The following is a 20,170-nucleotide window of genomic DNA, read 5'->3' on the forward strand; positions in this document are numbered from 1 at the left end:
TCAGGACTTTCTCTATCCTTTTTTCTTTTCTCTCCCAAGCCTATGTATAATTTTAAGCACACTGTAAACTACTTAGAGGGTTTTTTTTTTCATCTGAATCTATCTTTACTGTATATCTCTTTTTCTGACCACATTTGCTAAACAGTATGGCTAGGATTTAAACTGCGGCCTTGGCAGCCGACTCCACCCCATTCCTTACCTTTTTGAGAATCTAGCTTCATGGCAGAGGTACTGGTGGGAGCCACATTTATTGTCACAATTCTGTGGAGTTTCTAGGTCCATGTCCACCACCAAGAAGCCTGATTAAACACCATCTAAGTGTTTAATGGCAGAGCCTCTTCAAAGAGCTGCAAGATTTTAGCCACTAATGCTGAGCCAGGAAGCATCCCTTAAAGGAGCTGCACTTCTGCTTGCTGCCAGCAAACAGAACCTACCAGAGAAAAGACACCTACCAAGAAGTTGCACTTGACTCTTTTCTTGTCTGTCAAGAATCCTTTTTTTTATTGGGCTGGCCAGATGGCTCAACAGTTAAGAACACTGGGTGCTCTTCCAGAGGTCCTGAGTTCAATTACTAGCACCCACATGGAAGCTCACAACCTTCTATAACTGTAGTCTTATGTGATCTGATACCCTCTTCTGGTGTGTGGAGGTACATGCCAACAAAGCATCCCTATACATAAAATAAATATATCTTTAAGAAAAGAGGGAGAGAAAAAAAGAATCTTTTTATTTTTTTAAACTTTCTCAAGCTTTATGTGGAGAGTCTTGCCAAATGTTTGGGGCCTGTTTGTAGGCACAGATTGTGCTTTTGTTTCCCCGCCATCCAGACCTGAATAATCACACACAAACTATATTAATTACAACACTGTTTGGCCAGTGGTTCAGGAATATTCCTAGCTAGCTCTTACATCTCAAATTAACCCACTTCTATTAATTTTATGTATCCCCATGAGGAATCTTTCTCCTTCGGCAGCTACATGGTGTCTCCTTGACCCTGCCTACTCTCTATATAATTATCTCTGTTCAGATTTTTTCACCTGGCTTTACTGTGCTAAGCCATTGGCCCAAACAGCTTTATTCATCGATCAGTAAAAGCAGCACACATGCAGAAGGACATGTCACATCAATATTGGGATTCATCTTGCCCTGAGCAGAGCAGTACCCTCACTTATTTTGAGCCATAACACAATAAATGTGGTGGTTTTGTTCAGTGAGTATTATACTTAGTATTTTCTAGAATACATGTTTAACCTTGTCGCCTGTCTGTGGCCAAGTAGAGCCGCCTGTGAGGACCAGAGGGTGGCTTTGTGAAGAATTCTCCCTTACAGCGATGCCTGCAGTAAGGGAGTCATTCTTGCAGGCAAGGGTTGGGGTGGGAGCACCCATACTCCCCCTCTTCTCCTATACCCATGCTAGCTCCATCTCGCTCGGCAGTCCTGGATACTGCGTTGATTCCCATGGATCCCATGTATTTCATTCAGTGTCATCATCTGTGTGGGGTAAGGAGACTGCCAGCCTCACTGAGGAGACTAAGCAGGAGAAGGAAATGCTTGTCACAGTCCTGGCAGGTCACAGGCCTCAGAGTGTATTGCTGCAGCTATAGGTTTTAACTCTAGGTAGAATAAAATCTTACGTATATTGCAGCTTGGAGCCAAAAAAGGAAGCTTGGGAGCCCAGAAACTGACGAACGCATCCTTCACTGAGATTGAGAAGCAAGCACAGGCCGTGGATAAGAGGAGGGAGCAGGAAGGCCTGGCCAGGAGTGCACCGAAAGAGGAGTCCATGTGAGCTTCCTTTGCTTCTGCCGTCTATGCTTTGACTTTTAACTTGGTTTGTTTTCCAGATACCCTGTATTTTTGGTGAGTGTGCTATTCAGGGTATAGTTTCATGAAAGTTTGTGTTGGCATGTGTGTTGGAAGGTTCAGGACTGATGGCTCTGGGAAGCAGCAGTGGACCCTGGGGGAGCCATGTGCAGGAATGGTAGATGGGGCACAGTATCAGGAAGATGCCAGTTGTTATCCAGGAAGGCAACTACAACAGAAAGACAGGCTAGAGCAGAGGTTCTCAGCCTGTGGGGCACGAACCCTTTGGGGTCAAACAACCCATTCACAGGACTCACCCAAGACCATTGGGAAATAAGATATTTACATATAACTCACAATAGTAGCCAAATTATAGTTGTGAAGTAGCAATGAAAATAGTTGTATGGTTGGGGGTCACTACAACATGAGAAACTATATTAAAGGGTTGCAGCATTAAGACAGTTGAAAACTACTGGGCTAGTGGCCCAGTACCCACTTAGCATGCGTGAGGGTCTGTAGTCTGTCCCCAGGACAGACAGACTGTCGGGAATGCTGGTAGGACACAAGCATTGTAAGGCTGTTGGTAGCAATGGGAAAGCAACTGAGGCTCGGGCTGTAGCTCAGTTGAAGAGCACTTGCCTGGAGTATACGAGAGCATTCACAGAGCATGCGCCCCCACAGCAGAGTAGAAGGAAACTGATGTGTCTCCTGAATAAGGGATGTGTGTCCTCACAGTGTGATCTGATAGCTAGGAAAAGAATGAATACCTGGATGCACATTGAAAGTTTACCCAAAGAAAGAAAGCACACACAAAACTACACAGAGTGATTCTCCCCATAGGAGATGTCTAACAAGCAGATCAGAGTTAGAGGCCAAGAAGGGAGAGCAGGTACTATCAGTGCAGAGGAAAAGACAGCAGGGCCCTGGGTTTTAGCTTAGTTTTGTTTTTTAATGTATGTTTGTGTGTGTGCGCGCGCACATATACACAGTCACTACATGTGTGGAGGTCAGAGAACAACATGGCAGGAATAGGGAGCTCAGGGATCAACTTAAGTTGTCACACCAGGTGAGTCTTCCCCCCCTGGCTGGGGAGCTGTATGGACCATCTCCTGTGAAGTCTCATTTATATGTAAACTGTCTTCCAAAGAGTCTTCTTTCTGTGGAGTCCTGTTTTTGTGTGGACCTTCTTCTGCGAAGTCTCGTTTATATACAGACTGTCTTCCAAAGAGTCTTGTTTCTGTGTGGATTGTCGTCCTCTGTGGAGTCTGGGTTTTTTTTTTTTTTTTTTTTTGGTGCGAACCATCTTCTGTGGTGCTTGTATCTGTGTGGACTGTCTTCCATGGAGTCTCATTTGTCTCATTTATATGAGCTATCTTCCAGGGAGTCTTGTTTCTGTGTGGACTGTCTTCTGTTGTACTTGTTTCTGTATGGAGTATCTCCTATAGAGCCATGTTTTTGTCTGGACTGCCTTCTAGGGAGTCTTTTTTCTGTGTAGACTGTCTTCTGAAGAGTCTTGTTTCTCTGTGAACTGTCTTCTGTGGAGTCTCGTTTTTGTGTGGATTGTTTTCTGGGGAGTCTCGTTCTTGAGTAGACTGTCTTCTGTGGAGCTTGTTTCTGTATGAACTGTCTCCTGTGGAATCTTGTTTCTGTGTAAACTGACTCCTGTGATGTTCTGTTTCTGTGTGGACTGTCTTCTGTGGTAATTGTTTCTGTGTGGACTGTTTCCTGTGATGTCTTGTTTCTGTGTAAAGTATCTTCTGTAATGTTCTGTTTTTGTGTGGACTGTCTTCTGTAGTGTTCTGTTTCTCTGTGGACTATCTTCTGTGGTGATTGTTTTTGTATGGTGTGTCTTCTGTAGAGTCTTGTTCTTGTGTGGACTCTCTTCTTTGGAGTCTTGTTTCTCTGTGGACTGTCCTCTGTGGTACTTGTTTCTGTGTGGACTGTCTCTCGTGAGATCCTCTTTTTGTGTGGACTGTCTTCTATGGTGGTTATTTCTCTGTGGACTATCTTCTGTGGTGATTGTTTCTGTGTGGAGTATCTTCTATAGAGTCTTGTTCTTGTGTGGACTCTCTTCTGTGGACTCTTGTTTCTCTGTGGACTGTCCTCTGTGGTACTTGTTTCTGTGTGGAATGTATCTTTTGAGATCTTCTTTTTGTGTGGACTGTCTTCTCTGGTGGTTGTTTCTTTGTGGATTGTCTCCTGTGATGTTTTGTTTCTGTGCAGACTGTGTTCTATGATGTTTTGTCTCTGTGGGAAGTGTCTTCTATGGAGTCCTGTTTCTGTGTGGACTGTCTTCTGTGGAGTCTTGGTTTTGTGTGGACTGTCCTCTGCAGTGATTGTTTCTGTGTGAACTGTCTTCTGTGATGTTCTGTTTCTATGTGGACTGTCTTCTGCGGTGCTTGCTTCTGTGTGGACTGTCTTCTGTGGTACTTGTTTCTGTGTGGACCGTCTCCTGTGATGTCTTGTTTCTGTGAAAAGTATCTTCTTTGGAATCTTGTTTCTGTGTGGACCATTTTCTGTGCTGCTTGTTTCTGTGTGGACTGTCTCCTGTGATGTTTTGTTTCTGTGTGGACTGTCTTCTGTGGAGTCTTGTTTCTGTGTGGACTGTTTCCTGTGGAGTCTTGGTTTTGTGTGGACTGTCCTCTGCAGTGATCGTTTCTGTGTGGACTGTCTTCTGTGATGTCCTGTGTCTATGTGGACTGTCTTCTGCGGTGCTTGCTTCTGTGTGGACTGTCTCCTATGATGTCCTGGTTTTGCGTGGACTATCTTTGATGGTGATTGTTCTGTGTGGAGTATATTCTGTGGAGTCTTTTTTCTGTGTGAGCTGTCTTCTGTGGTGCTTGCTTCTGTGTGGACTATCTCCTGTGATGTCCTGGTTTTGTGTGGACTGTCTTCTGTGGTGTTCTGTGGATTGTCTCCTGTAGTATTCTGTTTCTGAATGGGCTGTCTTCTATGATTGTTTCTGTGTGGGCTGTCTCCTGTCATGTCTTATTTCTGTGCAGACCATCTTTTGTAATGTCCTGTTTCTGTCTTGACTCTCTTCTATGGTGCTTGTTTCTGTGTGGACCATCTTCTGTGGGATCTCTTATCTTTTTATCTGCTTTAGCTAGAATTGTAGTCCACTGAATAACGGGCAAAACAAATGACCCTGATTTGTGAGGTTCTTTCAAGGTACAGTTTAGATGACATTTATTGAAATCCTTACAAGAGTACCTGGAGCACAGTAGGAGTTCAGTTAGTGCCACTGGCACACAGCAGGTGCTTAGCAGTGTGACTTGTTTCTGTTTGTTCTGATGTTGGTTTGCTGAGTGAAACTCAGAGACTAAGCGTGGATGGTTTGAGATTTTTTTCCTGTTGAGCTCTCAGAATGCCAGGGGCAGCACTGACCTGTGTAGACAGACTTTCTCTATGACAGGAGTGAAGTGGAAGACTTGAATTCTCTTTTCATTGCTTTCTGACCAGGGCAGAGGCAGGTTAGTGCAGCTGTTGGGAAGTGGCTCTGCCTTTGCTGCCAGGGCTTGAAGTAAACTCAAAAGCCTGGTGAGACAAGAGCTGCGGGATGCGCCCACGCCCTCCTTTGTGTGATCAGGAAGCTGGAGAAGCAGGACACAGAGAGACTAGCATGGGATACATGGGATGCTGGCTATACCCACCTTCCATGTGTCTGACTTTAGGATACATTGAAAACACATTGAAGAGGGCTTAGCTTGCAGCTTGAGGGTGTAGTAGTACTTTCCCATCATGGCCAGCAGCCACAAATAAGAACATAGACACTTAGTATCAGTTATTACACCAGTCATAGCGACAAGTCTCCACAGTGTGCAGATATCGCACAGCGTGTGAGCAGAGCGTTTCCCAGGCATGCAGAAAGCCTCTGTGCAGAGGTGTCTGGTGGGGAGGGAAAGAATGATTTTCTTGGGAACCCAGTTTGATAGCTTTGTTGCCTTTCTCCAGGACCTCATGTGACTGACCACCTGTCCCTTCTATGCAAACCGATTTCACCCCTGTCTGAGCTCTGTGTTCACTAGGGGAGAGTGAGGGTGAGATCCTGGACGCTGACATTTCTAGTGAGTGTGAATACCTACAGATCAGGGATCAGTGGAGGTGTCAGCATGCCATACCCTGTCACACTGTGAAGCTAATGGCCTCGGCAGTGCCTCATCCTGGCTGGCTACCCGGTTGGCTTCTGTGCATCCTACAGCCCAGCCATCACCGTGGAGAGCACATGCTTGTGAGCAAGGAGAGTCCCTTGTCAGTCACTAAGAGTCCCTCCTATGATCTTCCTAGTTTTCCATTCTTCTCCAGGGGACCTGCTGCCCCAGTTTGTCAGGTAGTGACTCTAAAGAAACCTGACATTTTACCATGTTTGCTTAGGAAGACAATATAAGACAGCTAAAGAAAAAGACACCTGTCAGATCAGGGCCGACCCAAGAAATCCCCATGTCTTGTCTCAAGAAGGAAAGAACAAGAACAGGAGTAGAGTTTCCCTGGCGTATTTATTCCTTGCCACAGCACAGGAGTCACTTTGCACAGGGTTCTGATGCTCGCTGCTGAGGGGTCCCTGGCTCTGTCCAGGGCGTTGGGAAGCAGATGGTAGGCATGTCATTTCTCATGACACTGTCACTCTTTGATACAAACTCCCGTTCCCGCTGCTGGGGCATAGCTTTCTGTATGACCAGCTTGAGCTTGTGGAAGCCTGGGAGCAAGGGCAATGTGCACACACCTTCCAGGCCCAGTGATGCCTTCTTTAATAGAAATCAGGGTATGGCTGGGACACATGGGATGGCCCAGCAGGTGACCTGAGTTCAATCTCCAGAACCCACGGTGGGAGAACTGACTCCATAGATTGTATCCCCTCCCTCACACACACACCATATACATGTCCCCCACCCCACATACAACATGTATGCATATAGTAACAATAAAATGGTTTTAAAGCTAGAGATAGTGACTGGGTCTCCATTTTAAATGTTCTCAGAATGATACATAAGGAGACACTAGAGGAAATTATTTGAAATACAGCTAATGATTTATATATTTATGAAATCAATTCTAGATATATTTTCATCTTTTTAATTAAATTAATTGCATATATGATGTCTCTTTGCTTGTGGGAGTTAGCATGTTTTTGCAGGGGCCTGCAGAGGTCAGAAGAGGGCGTCAGATCACCTAAAGTGATCATAGTTTCATCTTAAATGACACAGACAAGTTTACCAACCACATGTGCTGATGTGTCCCAGGGAAGTGTAATCATATGTCAGTCAAAGGGAGGACCCTGTGTGGGAAGTAACCAAGGAACTCACCATGCTACCCCACAAGCGGAAGGAGAGCCAGAAAGTCCTGAGCTGGTACAGCATCTGCAAGTGTGCTAACTAGAGAAGGACGGAGATGCTGAAGCTCAAGGGGGCTTTCTTGTGTGCAGTCTGCCCGGGATTTTAATGTTAGTTGTGGTTGAAAGCTGACCTCACGAGCGTGTGCTTTCCCAACAGGGTCTCATCACTACGCTTGGCCTACAAGGATCTCGAAATTCACATGAAGAAAGATGAAAACTCGAACCTGAGAGGCCAGAAGAAGGTGGAAGCCGAGAGGCTAGGCATGGGCTTTGGGAGCTGCAGGAGGTACGGTCTGCTTGGCCAGGTCAGCCCAATGCAGTTTGCTCACGGCAAAGGGCTCTAGGGGCTCATTTCAACCTCAGACCATTTCCCTGGTGCTCTTCCTTTCCTGGTTGTGTGGCTTTGCTTTGGTATTTAGTATATTATGGCTCTGGCTGGAGCTTCATGGGTAGTATGTGCACAAAACCCTAGGTTGGATCCCCAGCACCATAGAAACCAAGATTGGGGGTTCACTCAAGGTCATTCTGAGCTACAAGAGTCCATGTCTGTCTCAAAACAACAAGTACAGACTAGCTTTAGGGTAAAGCTAAGTATAGCGGTGTGCGCCTCCAGTCCTAGCACTTAGGAGGTAGAGGCAGAAAGATCAGGAATTTCAAGGCCAGCCTCGGCTATATAGCAAGTTCAAGACTAACCTAGGCTATGAGATGGGGCGGGGAGGGGATGTGATGACAGATGGCGCACATGGTTCTTGAAGAGAAGGAAATGGGCCCGAGTTTCCACGAAGTGTGCACTGGAGTGGATGTCTTGGGCACACCCCATGCATGTGGCTGTCTTCTTCCCAGTCCTGCCCTTCAAATGCCCTCTAGCTTCCAAAGCTCACATTGGGTTTCCCAGCCCTTCTGATGAGCTTATGTTTGTTCAGAGTACAGCTTACAGCATTTTTTTGTTCAGTAAGACACAAGCCTTTAGGAAGCCAGTGATGTAATACTTCCTATTTTATTTTGTCTCCTCAAGTGGCATCTCCCATTCCGTGACTTCAGACATGCAGACCATCGAGCAGGAGTCGCCCACACTGGCAAAGCCAAGGAGGAAGTACCAGGAGGACCCAGACGAGTCGTACTTCACCTCCAGCCCCAGGTGGGTCTCAGCCTGGCCGCAGCCAAGGGTGCATTAGGGGTTGTCCTTAGGAACCAGTACACATCAGTGCCTGGCACCGTTTGAAAGCTCTGGCTGATGCGAGTCTGTGCATAGGACCAGAGGGCAGGGAAGCAGTGAGGGGCAGTGCTTACAACCAGGAAAATGTTTGTTGCTACAGTCAGCAACTGAAGATTAAAGTCAGAGGTGGAGGAGATGTTTCTGTACTGTGAGGAGTGGAGAAAGGCAAGGGCTGGAGCATACCCAAACCTTCAGTGGCTTCTGTTGAAACACTGCCTTCTGAAAGCTCCCACAGAGTCTGGGAGGAGATAGCATTTGCAGATGGATTTATTCGGGAAAGCCATGGCTGTTCTCTGAGGGGATCCGATGGTACTAGGACAGCCTGCTTCTGTCCTTTTGTGTCTACTGTCTGCTGAGGCAAAACATGAGACTGGCGTAAGGCTGAATGTGGTGAGGACAAGTGTCATCTGGAATATGTCACCTTGTTAGGGCCGCCCAGAAGCTGTCTTCACAGGAACTTGGGGTGGCTTTGACACGTAGGTGCAGAAACCGAGCAGCCTAGGTTGAAGGCTGACTGTGCCGCATATGAATCGCATAGCAGTGGCCGGGTTATTAAGATGCTCCCTGCCACAGCCTCCTCATTTGTGTGAAGTCTCCTGGTGGTGCCTGCCTTGCGGATCCATAGGAAACGCTGAGGCACTGTGGCTTGCCTACTGTAGTCTCGGGACTTGTCCAGAGACATGCGGCTCAGCGAGTGGCCAGGTGGGCAGCTGCTTTAACCACACCAAGGACCCTTTCACTTCTGGAGTTGGTGGGGAAGGGACACATCTGTCAGTGACGGTGCTGCCATGGTCACAAAGGCTTCCTGGTGTCACGTGGCCGCAGACATGGATGTCGTAGTAGAACAGACGTAGGTTGTTATCTAGAGTAACTATGAAATCACTGACTTTCCTATACAAGCTCCCAGGTAAGGAGTCGTGCAAATAGCTCTTTCTTTGTTTCTAAGCACAGCTCTGAGTTATCTGAGTCCCAGTATTTTAGAGAGAGTTTTCATAGCTTGCTGGCATTGTCAGAGGCTGCCTGCTCCCTACCTGCCTCTGACTTCAGCAGCATGCTTAGGTCTGCCCATACTGTGCATTTGAGAAAACCGAAATACAACTGACACGAGAGAAATTCAGGATTGTGTCTAAACCTGGACATGTCAGGCCATTTCACACACGGTTTAAGGAGGGCCGGGCGAGGGTCATAATGCCCATGGAGGGTGGTAGGAAGAGACAGACTCACTTTCATGGAGCCCCACTTCCAAGCTTGGGTAGCAGTGTTGGTGAGAGAAAGGGTTCTGGATAAGGTCGCCTGCTGAGTGGGACCTTTCCCATCCCCACAGCCTCAGGTCATGGAAGAACTCGTGGGGGGCTTATGTGTGCCTTGGAGCCTCCAGCATCTTCTCTCAATTAGAAGGGTCAGCCCCAAAGGCCGCTGTGCCGGGGACCAGTTTCAGTTTGAAAGCTAGGTGTTTGGATGTAGAGCAGAGAGATTTGGGTGCCATGCAGATGGTGACCTGCAGGTTATTTAGGGACAGAAGCATCGCTCTAGTTCACTTGATGGTCACAGGGACAGAGCAGGATTGCATTGGCTGATTTGGCACCAGAGATGAAGTGAACACACTCTGAAAGCCAGCATGGCAGTGCCACAGAGTGCTTTTACTGCTTCCAAATTATTCATCAGCCATTAGAACTTGCATATTATGAATTATGGAAGAGTGCTGTTTCTGTTAAGCAAGGGGACATATTTTATAGTGGATTCCATTATTTCCTGATTATAAATGATGCATTGTTATAATACCACATTCAGAATAATGAAACTGGACTTTTTGCTGAGCCCCATGGAGTCCAAATGGCCTTTGGTGGGGGGCGTGACTGGTGACAAGACAGCGTGCTAGCTGCTAGAGGCTTTTCCTGGGGACCTGTAGCAATGTGTTCAGAGGGGAGGAAGGTGCAGTGTGAGGACCAGCATGAAGGAAAAGCTTCTGAAAAAAAAAATGGACCCAGAAATCAAAGCCCACGCTGGGTGAAGGTCAGCGATGGGGAGAGCTGCTGAGTCCTGGCATGGGCCTGATGGCTGTGCAGGCTGGCTGGCATAGAGTGTTGCCTGTGAGTGACTAGGTGTCCCCTACAGAGTGCCAGCACATAGAGAGGTTCTCGTGGACGAGTGAAGACTTGGGAAGACCAATGTATGGACTTCTCAGGGCACCCACGCAGGTGACATCTTGTTTTGCAATTTAAAGGCACCCAGTGCCCCTCCAGTCCAGATAAGGTTTTCACTCACATAGATGAAGAATGTTCGTGTCTCGGAGTGGCCATCTCCAGAACACTGAGTGCCATTGTTGAGAAAAACCTGAGTGCCCCAGCCCCTCCCCATCTAGTGCTGACACTCCCCCCACCCCGCCACGTTCTTCTGAGGGGTCAACCAGCCTCTGGACCCTATGGCATCACAACTGTCCGAGGGAATGGCAGTGTCAGCAGCCTGAGGCTACAACAGAGGGACCCCTCTTCCTTGAAGCCTTCCGAGAGTGGGGTCAGCAGGAGCGCAGCTGCTGGGAGGACCTTGGAAATGGACAACTCAGTCAGCTCGTGTTCATTGCCACCTCTCGTGTCATGTCTGCCCTTCATCTCAGCACATGACTGGGCAGGGAAGTCAGTTCCCCATACCCAAAAGCAAGAGACCCAAAAGGAGTGAGCATCCTTAAGCACTCCTTAGTCACACTCTCCTCTTGTTGTAGCAGGTACTTTGATGACTCCATGGAGATAAGAGGCAGCTCCTTTTCTAGCTGGGATGACAGTGCCGATTCCTACTGGAAGAAGGACAGCAGCAGAGACCTCGAGCCTGCCGTGCAAAGCGCCAGTTCTTCAGACAGGTGGGAGCTGCAGGCTGGGCAGCCAGGGGCTTCTCTCATAGGACCAGGGGCTGATATATGTGCCACGAGTGTCCTATGCTGCTTTAGGAAGCGGCTGTGTGTTGGGGGCACATGCCGGAAACATCTGTGGCTGTTAGAAAGCAGGTGTGAGGGCCGGTTCCTTGGGGGAGTCTCAGTCCATGTGTCAGGGTGACCTGGCTTGTGAATGAGTCACCTTCCCCCATGTTTTCATAGTCTTGACTAGCACACAGTCATGTAGTGACCACTAAGAACAAGGCCCAGGACATTCTGCTGCTGCCAAGTCCCTTGCTCTGTCCTCAGCCCTGGCCCCTGCTATTCTCTTTTTGGATCTTCCCACGTGGACTAGTCATTCAGTAAAACTGGCCTTGCCTGATCTATGAACTCGGCAGTCAACCTGACTGGAGAGGTCACCTGACTGAGGTAGCCTGGCCTCCGCCTCCACAGCTCTCCTGTTGAAGCAGGAGCCCATCATTTACTGTCCACACCAAGGAACCTTACACGTGTAGCTCAAGGTTGCCCCGTAATCGGATGTCCTGTTACCCCATGCGTTACACTCTGTTGATGGCCAGTGTTGTCCTGCGCAGTCACAGTGTGGGCGGCATCGGCTAACACAGTTAAGATGGGAGACTCCACATAAGTTGAAGTGTGAACTGGGCTTGCTTCACCGCCCTTGGTGTGACCAACCCTGGCTGTTTCTCCCTCTAGGCCTAGCACTCGCAGGAAGCCAGACTACGAGCCTGTTGACAACACAGATGAAGCCCAGAAGAAGTTTGGCAACGTGAAGGCCATTTCCTCAGACATGTACTTTGGAAGACAAGCCCAGGCAGATGTAAGGGTGCAGAAAGCTCCCACAGGAGCCCCGAGAACCAGGAAAAAAGCTGTGGGGACCATGAGAGGGTGGGCTGCTGAGGGAGAAGAGGCCCCCAGACAATAATGCTGAAGCCAGGACCAGAGCCCAGGTCTGCCTGAGCACCCTGGGCAGCTGTGGAGTCAGGAACCCCGTCTCATTGCTCTTCTGCCTCTCTGGGGAGAGTGGCCATCAGTCAGTAGCTTTTGAGTAAATTCAGGTTTTTATGTAGCAGTAATTGCTTTTGATCAGTTTAACATAGTTAAATGGAGCCTGGAAATGTTTGTGGGCGACAGCTTCATTAGCCAGCTGTCACCTGCCTCAGAAATGAACACAGTCATCCAGGAGTCTGGCTAAGCTGGGGCCAAGCCCACTTCCCTCTAGTGCTCAAGTGCAGAGGGGCTGGTGGGGCTAGAACTCGGGCATGCTGGTTTGTCTCTTAGAGGCCTCATTGCCAGAGGGGCCTCCAGCTCTTCTGCTTCGTTTACTTTAAATGTGTTAATGGGCTGGGGTACACTCCCTCCTGCAAGTATGCCTGCCTGGCATACTCAAAGCCCTAGGTTCTATCCCCGGTACCACACACACACACACACACACGTGCACGCTTGAACACACACAAATTTGAAGGACTTGAAGTTGATGGGCTAAGCGGTGTGCCCAGCACTGAGGGGTTTCCTAGGGTGGCTGAGAGCAGTACTGAGCTCTGGCTGCCCCTCATCCTGACCTCACTGACAGTGATGTGGAATGCTGCCCTGCGCTGCCGTGACCCACTCCACTGCAGAGCACACCTTTATTCCACCTCCAGGGCCTGGCTGGGAGTGACACAGGAGGTAGCCAAGGGGAGCAGACTCATTCCAGTTCTCTTACTCTGCCTTTTTCTGTCTAGTTTGAGACCCGAGCACGGCTGGAGAGGCTCTCTACCAGTTCCTCCATAAGCTCCGCAGATCTTTTTGATGAACAGAGGAAACAGCCAGCAGGTGAGGGGTCATGGGGATCCCAGCATGTGCGATTCCATAGGGCCTTTCCCTTGCCAGGATCCCATGCCCCATCACCTTTGCCCCGTGTGAGCAGTGAGAGCTGACGCTGTCCTTCCAGGGTCCCATGAGAGGAGACCACATCATGAAGTTTATGCCATAGCACCCTTGTCACCTGGCAGTTTGGTATCCAGAACATTGTGAATACAGGAGGGGGGGCTCCTGCGAGGTGCCCGCCACTCACTAGCTGGGGTCATTGTTAGCCTCCATCTCCTGCCTGTGGAGGAGTTGCACCTGAGATACTGTGTAAGGTACCAACCACTTGGGGTACTGCACCCAGGAGTCACCTCAGGCCCCTCAGCCCTCAGGATACACAGGCACTGAGGAGTGGGTGGGGAGGAAGAGCCTGTCTCTGCTGCCCCTCTACATCCTGCATGAGGTGTCTGGTCATCCTAGGGCTGGAGTCTAACCATGTGCCCAGATGTGAGCCCCAGAGCAGGCCCTTCACTGCCCACCCAGAGAAATGCCTCCCACTTTTACCTGTGCACTCGCTGTCCCAGAAGGCCTGCCTGCGTGAGCACCTACACAGCCTCCACCAGGCCACAGGGGAGAGTGAAATGACAGCAGCCTCTGAGGTCATTTCAGGAGAAGAACCAAGAAGGGGTCTCTGCAGCCAGTGCTGCAGGCTGAGGTCTCTGCGTGCTGGTTTGCATCATTTATTTCACAACCAGACTGGCTTTGGCCTACAGAAGGCCCGGGTGTTTGTGTGGGGTGACCATCTTGGCAGCCACACTGCCTTTGAGACATTGGAGTGGATGCGGCTTCAACAGAGAAGGTGTAGGGTTCATCTCAACTGCCTGGAACCTTCTGTGTAGAGGTTCGGGCATGTGTAGTCATTATGGCCTCAGATACAGTGGCACTGCCAGCTTGCCTGCTTAAGTGAGGAGAGCCGTTCTAGGCTGGAGTGTGCTGGTGCAGTGGCCGGCAGGTAGGCAGCAGTGTGCAGAGAGCCTGGTGGGCCAGCCTTGTAGGTCTGCTGCCTGACGGGGCTAGGCTGGACCATGGCGCCTGTGCCCATCCTTCCTGACTGCAGGCAGGGACTGTTGTTGGTCAGCCACTGCCCAGCAAGTCTTTAGCCAGCAGTCTGCTGCCTTTTCACGTCTGACCTTCACATCCTGGCCTTTGTCAGGGCTTCCTGTTGTGATGTGACACACCCCTAGCACAAAGGCCGCACCCCTACTCTGTTCGTGTTGGCTAGTCATCTCGGAACCAGCCCCAAGACCCAGGTTGTTGAAATAGCCCCATGCTTTTTTAATTTAATTTCTTGGAACATTTACTCTGAACATGATTGTTTGTTTAAACACACACAAGAGAAAAAGAGAAGAAAGCTCTTTGAAGCGAACACACCCTTCCGCCCTTCACATTGAGCATGGCCGGCTCAAGCTTGCCTCCTGCCCCACCACCAAACAGAGGGCCCCTGAACTCTGACAGTGGGGCCATAGCAGCAGCTTTGGGGAGGGCCTTTGTGAATTGCTCCCTAGGATGTCAGGCCACCCCCTAACTAAGGCTGGTGGTGTGCTTTGAGCAGAGCTTGCTCCTCTCCCTGCTACTGAGCCCATCTGAAACCCCACCACCACTCCCCTCACGACACCTGCAGCCACCGCCCTGAGCTGGCTGGACAGCCTTACCAAGGATTCATTCTTTGGCGTGCGCTTCAGCAAAGAGCCTAGGCGAGTGTTAGAAGGGATCCTGTTGGCTCATCCTGATCACTCCCATGTATCAGATAAAGCAATCTAGAGCTGCTGGTCCATGCACCTCCTGTGCGATAGATCCTGATGGGGTGGTACTCAGGGCTGATCCCTGCTAGAGAAGATGGAAGGGTTGAGTGAGAAGCATGTGTGGGTATTAAAGCTATCCCGTCACATCAAGGCCTGTGGCCACTTCTATGAGCAGGGCCAGTGAGTATGTGGACTGGGCCATCTGAGAAGGGATGGGGCACTTAGGACCACAGATGCCAGAGTAGAGGGAGGTATATGATAGCCATGTTAGAAAAAAGCTCAGGGCACAGCTTATTCCTTGGTGTTTTTAGCATGCATGCATGTGTGCATCTATACACAGACACCTGTATATATGTGCATGCCTCTGTGTGTATACGTGTGTGTGTGTGTGTGTGTATACGCATGTCCTTGCTCATGCATGCATGTTTGTGGAGGATGGGACTAATAGTCCCACATCACTCTCTGCTCTATTCTATGAGTCAGGGTTTCTTAACCGAAGCCAGAGCTCACAGATTGGACTAGTCTAACCAGCAGCTTGCTCAGGGGAATCCTGTCTCCACCCTTCAAGTACTGGGATTGCTGGTGGGCTGCCATACCTCTCACATTCGTGTGGGTTCTGGGGGTCTGAACGCTGTCCTCACACTTGAGGAATACTGTATCCATGGAGCCATCTCTCCAGCCCCCTCAGTGTCCCTTTCAAGAACAGACTGATGGTTCCAGGGGAATGTCGCCTGTGACTCCTAAGCTCCACACCCATTGAGTCAGCCTACACAGGCATGCAGGCCTACAAACCCAGACCCAGTGGGCTCTCAGGCTTTGCCTGCTTAGTTGTTACCCACATCCATCAGGCAACACTGCCCTGAGACCCAGAGTCTACTTCCACTTAGTGACCTCTGGTGTCAGCAAAGTGTCTACAGTGCCTGCCTCAGAGAAGTAGCTGGCCAAGTGTTTTGATCCTTGTTAGATTCATTATTCTTAAAATCTTAGACTTTTCTCTTGATTTGTCTCCAATTCTGAGAATTTGGTCCATAAATAGCTCATTAAAGAAGATCCATGACTCCGCTGGAGGGTGAGAGGGCAGAGCCCTGAGTTCTGGGTATCCCCATGTTCTTCTGTCTGGAGCTGCTCCCATGACCCAGACCTTTCTGCGTGTGTTGTGTCTGTCATTCATCCTTGCTGCCCACTGGCCTCTTCTCTGCCAAAGCAGCCGGCACACTGCTGAGCCCTTGCTCGCGGGCTGGTACCCTGCACTCACACCTAGTCACCAGCTTGCAGCCTGGCTCCTGCCTCCTCAGTTCTCCCTCCGGCCAGCTGTCCTGGGCCTGTGGGGACTGTGCAGGCCTCCCCATGCTTGTAACTCACCCACAGCAGGAATGAGGTACCTGGTGACCTGACTACAGCAGGACCCATCTGCTCTTTTCTGTGCCCTTGGCACTTGACAAAGCCCTTGTCACAGGTGTGCTGAATGAATGATCGAACATCTGGAGAATGAATGAATGCGATATCCTCCACACCTGGAGCGTGCCTGCTCCAGCACAGGAGCCACAGGCCTCCCCAGCACCTCCAGTTCCCCATGGCCACTGCTGGCTAGCATGTGTCTGATTCCATCGGAGCCTTGAGAGCCACTGGACAGAGTGCCGTGGTGGAACCAGTACTGCCCTCTGAGCCCTGCCCCACTGTGTGGTCATCGTTGTGGACACAGCCGTAGCTCGGGAGGTGACAGCAGAGACAGAGTGGGTTCACAGAGCTACACATGTCCTTAGAAGAGGGGCAAGCTGGCATCTCTCTGTGTGCAGGAAACTACAACCTCTCGAACGTGCTGCCCAACGCCCCAGACATGGCGCAGTTCAAGCAAGGCGTGCGATCCGTTGCTGGAAAACTCTCTGTCTTTGCCAATGGAGTCATGACATCCATTCAGGTGAGTGGCGCTCCGCAAGGCTCCCAGGGAACTAGGCTGTAGCTGTGAGCGCGAAGCTGTGCTGCAGACTACCCTGAGACAGAAAGATCTCGAGTTCCAGACCTGCCTGGGCTGAGACCCTGCCTCAGGCAGCATTTTCTAAGTTCTTACTGGGATTCATATAATTCCCCAGTTGTGAGTTTAGAATGAAGAATTCTTTTTTTAAAAATTAGATTATTTTATTTTATAGGTCTGCATGTTTTACCTGCATGTACTGTGTATCATGCCTGGCCATACAGAAGGGATTAGGTCCCCAGAACTGTAGTTACAGATGGTTATGAGCTGCCATGTGGGTGCCAGAATTAAACTCAATCTCCTGCAAGATCAACACTCACTATAAACTGCTGGGCCATCTCCCAGCCCCACAGAAGAGAGGATTCCTAAGCTGAAAACCATCCACCGTCTCCGTGTTCTGGGATTCTGCTGTTTTGTTTTAGTTTTAGACTATGAAGTCCTGGCTGGCCTAGAACTCACTCTGTAGCCCAGGCTGCCCTCTAACTCACAGAGATCCACCTGCCTCTGCTTCCCAAGTGCCGGGATTGGAGGCATGCGCCACCACTACCTGTGGCTGCGTATCTTTCTAAATGAAGAAGGAGTCCTATTGCCGTGTGACTGTGTGTTCTCCATTCCTCAGTGGCATGTTCTGCGTGGCTCTCTGGAACTACAAATTCTCCAGAAGCCGCTAGCTGTGGGGTGAAAATATGCTTATCTAATTTGCTTGTTCCACACACTGGACATTGCACTGTTCGCTCTCTTTTTGAGTTTTATTTGTATTACTCTATACTCTGCTTCCCGGTTACCTAAGGACGTTTTCATAATGTATAGAATTTCCTCCATACCTCTGCCCTTCGCTTGTGCCCTCCCAAATCGGTCCTCTTAGTCCCCTGGACAGTTTTGCTTCTACTTTACACATACATACTTTTATATATCTGTGAAAATATTATCTTTCTGTGTTGGACTTAATTCACCTAATATACAGTAAGGAAAAGGCGGAGCCTGTTTGTTAGGACAGGGAGGACTTCTCTAAGCTTGTGAATGGCTTGGGAAGTGCAGTCATTTGGAAGCATCCTGTTGGGTGAGGTGTGGCCCGGAGGAGTAGACCGGGTCGACGCTGCCCCTTCTGTGTCCATGGAGGCTCTTAGTCTGCAGACAGACACTGCTGTGGCTTCGGTGGAAACGTGAGGAAAGCCCTCCATGGAACAAGCCTAAGGCTGCAGAGGCTTGGGGCTCTCCTTCCCCCTGGCCCCAGTCCTCCTGGCCGTCACTGTCCCTGCTTTGTGGGTGATCATCCTGTTTTTAGAGTACTCCCACTCCTGTCCTGCACTTAAGTGATGAAACAGAGCAAAGACTAAACCTCTGTAAGATGCACAGGGACCAAAATCGAGGTTTCAGACTTGAGACAGTCCCTCAGTGCTGGCCCCTGCCTTGCAATCCTTAGTACAGCCTGGAGCTCTAGACTTTGCTTGGGCAGCTCACTTAAGGTGTAATCCAGGCAGGTCTCCAAACCCCACTCACCTCCTGCCATAGAGACGCTGAAGCCGTGCTGCCAACCCTCATCTGCTCTCTGTGCCAGGAGCTGGGTGCCCGCAACAACGGCCATGGGTACATGCACAGGAGGAGACAGATGCAGTGTAGTGGAGTAAATGTTGGTCTGGTTCTCTCTAGGATCGCTACGGCTCTTAATCCTGGTGCCAGGCTGTACCTAACCTGGTAAAACTCCACTTCAGACGGACCTGGGACCACATCTGGCTGCACCGAAGCCCCAGCTGCTGTGCAGGCAAGTCCTGCTGGTTGGCGAGGTGCCTGCACACTCGGAGTGCGCGTCTTTCCTTTGAGGCACCCCCATTTCTATGTAGTGAGCTCTGCTTTCATTTCTGGTTTAGCGTAGCTCTTTGTGTCAGTTGAGCACATCCTTGCTTTATCTTTGTGGAATCTTCAGTTCTAAGAGCCGGGAGCCTGAGCTGCGGGCTCCTCCCACTGCTCCCTGAACTGGGAACCTTCCCTGGAGCACCTGAGAGTCTCCACGGACTGTGGGCTCAGGGCTGCCAGAGCTAGCTGGTGCTGGATAGGCCAGAGAAATAAAGCCACAGCACATGCTTCCCTCTGCAAAGGCGCAGACAACAAAAACCAGACCAGAAGTGCCCGGCCTCTCACTGACAGATCGCTTCCTGTGTCCCTCACACAGCGAGGAGATTTCAAACAACACCTAAAGCCATCTGTCACTTTGTAAATTATTTTGTACATTCTCTACACTTGAAAACGATCCCCAATCAGTTCTTTATAACAAGCCCGAGCTTCCACAGTGCCAAGGGAGCTCATTGTGACGTGGTGACAGGTGTTGCAGGGCCAACTAAGGGCTCCCAGTACACCTAGAAATCACCCGAGGCGGCCATGTGACTTCAGGATCAGCTCAGATTCGGGGAATGGTAATTATAATTGGGTGATTTTGTTAATATTTTTTATCTTGACCTTGATGTTCCAAAAGCTACAGGATAAATGTAAATCGATAGTCGTTTGGCTGTGTTTTAGACAGCACCAGAATATATTGTTCAGCACAGTAAAATATATTTGAAATTTGATGAACCAAAATGTGATTTCAGATGATTATTTTGTGAATCTTTCTTAAAAGATCCAATTTGTAGACTTCTAAATATAACGGACAGCACAGCAGACCCTGTTGCCTGTGTTGTCTTTCACCAGAGCCTTTGCAATGACTCACGGGAAACTAGATGTGGGTGACTCTGGCCCCCATCACTCCTGTGTTATGGGTGGGGCTGGCAGGTGGGTGCCTCTGGGAGGGGAGGGGGCTTCCACACATGGGCACGTGCTCTTACTGTGGGTTGTCATGACAGGGTCAGGGTACCCTCGGTATGTTTTCCCAGAGGCCTTGATTACTGACATGCAGGGAAGGAAGGGGTGCTGCTGGTGTGTTACCCCCTTTTCTCTTTATTGGTTCAGTCTTGGGAAGGGAGCCAGGGCTTTGAACATTCTGAGCACTGAGAACTCAGCCCGTCTTTGTCAGGGATGCCCCATGACCACCCGTCCGTGAGGAACACGGCAGCTGCTCATCTTCTGAACATTCATGCGGAACATCAAACACTGACAGCCCACGGGGGGGGGGGGGGCAACTTGCTCTTCTCATCTGCTCCCCGATCTGGGGCCTCCTCACTGGGCAGCAGGCTTGCTTGGGTGTCTTCTGAATCCATGTAGTCAGTGTTTCCAGTAATTCAATGAGGACTCAGGGCTGGGTGCCATGCTGTGCAGACAAGTCCACTGCCCATCCAGAGGCCCTGTCTGAGGTCTGCTGGGGGAAGGGGGCGTGGCTGTGCAGTATAAGGTTTCATTGCTGCTACCAAAAGCTGGTTGTTCATGCTGGCTGAGTGAAACCC

General features: G+C 49.8%; 1 protein-coding gene across 2 annotated transcripts in view; it reads left to right on the plus strand.

Annotated features, from left to right (window-relative positions):
* Arfgap3 (ADP ribosylation factor GTPase activating protein 3) overlaps window positions 1-19,451 on the plus strand; it is a 49,922-nt gene extending 30,471 nt beyond the window's left edge. The window contains exons 9-16 of one of the 2 annotated variants that reach the window (XM_050129637.1): window positions 1,645-1,784; window positions 7,292-7,420; window positions 8,150-8,272; window positions 11,070-11,204; window positions 11,931-12,054; window positions 12,959-13,049; window positions 16,621-16,742; window positions 18,447-19,451. In XM_050129637.1, the coding sequence (XP_049985594.1) occupies window positions 1,645-1,784; window positions 7,292-7,420; window positions 8,150-8,272; window positions 11,070-11,204; window positions 11,931-12,054; window positions 12,959-13,049; window positions 16,621-16,742; window positions 18,447-18,464 (882 nt within the window). In that variant the 3' untranslated portion in view covers window positions 18,465-19,451. The remainder of the gene's footprint in view (window positions 1-1,644; window positions 1,785-7,291; window positions 7,421-8,149; window positions 8,273-11,069; window positions 11,205-11,930; window positions 12,055-12,958; window positions 13,050-16,620; window positions 16,743-18,446) is intronic. The other variant, XM_050129645.1, reaches the window with a different exon arrangement.
* Window positions 19,452-20,170: the final 719 nt, after the last annotated feature.

This window comes from Alexandromys fortis, unplaced genomic scaffold, assembly GCF_014885135.2.
Source record: "Alexandromys fortis isolate MF-2015 unplaced genomic scaffold, M_Fortis_MF-2015_v1.1 scaffold_28, whole genome shotgun sequence".
In the NCBI taxonomy this organism is placed as follows: domain Eukaryota; kingdom Metazoa; phylum Chordata; class Mammalia; order Rodentia; family Cricetidae; genus Alexandromys; species Alexandromys fortis.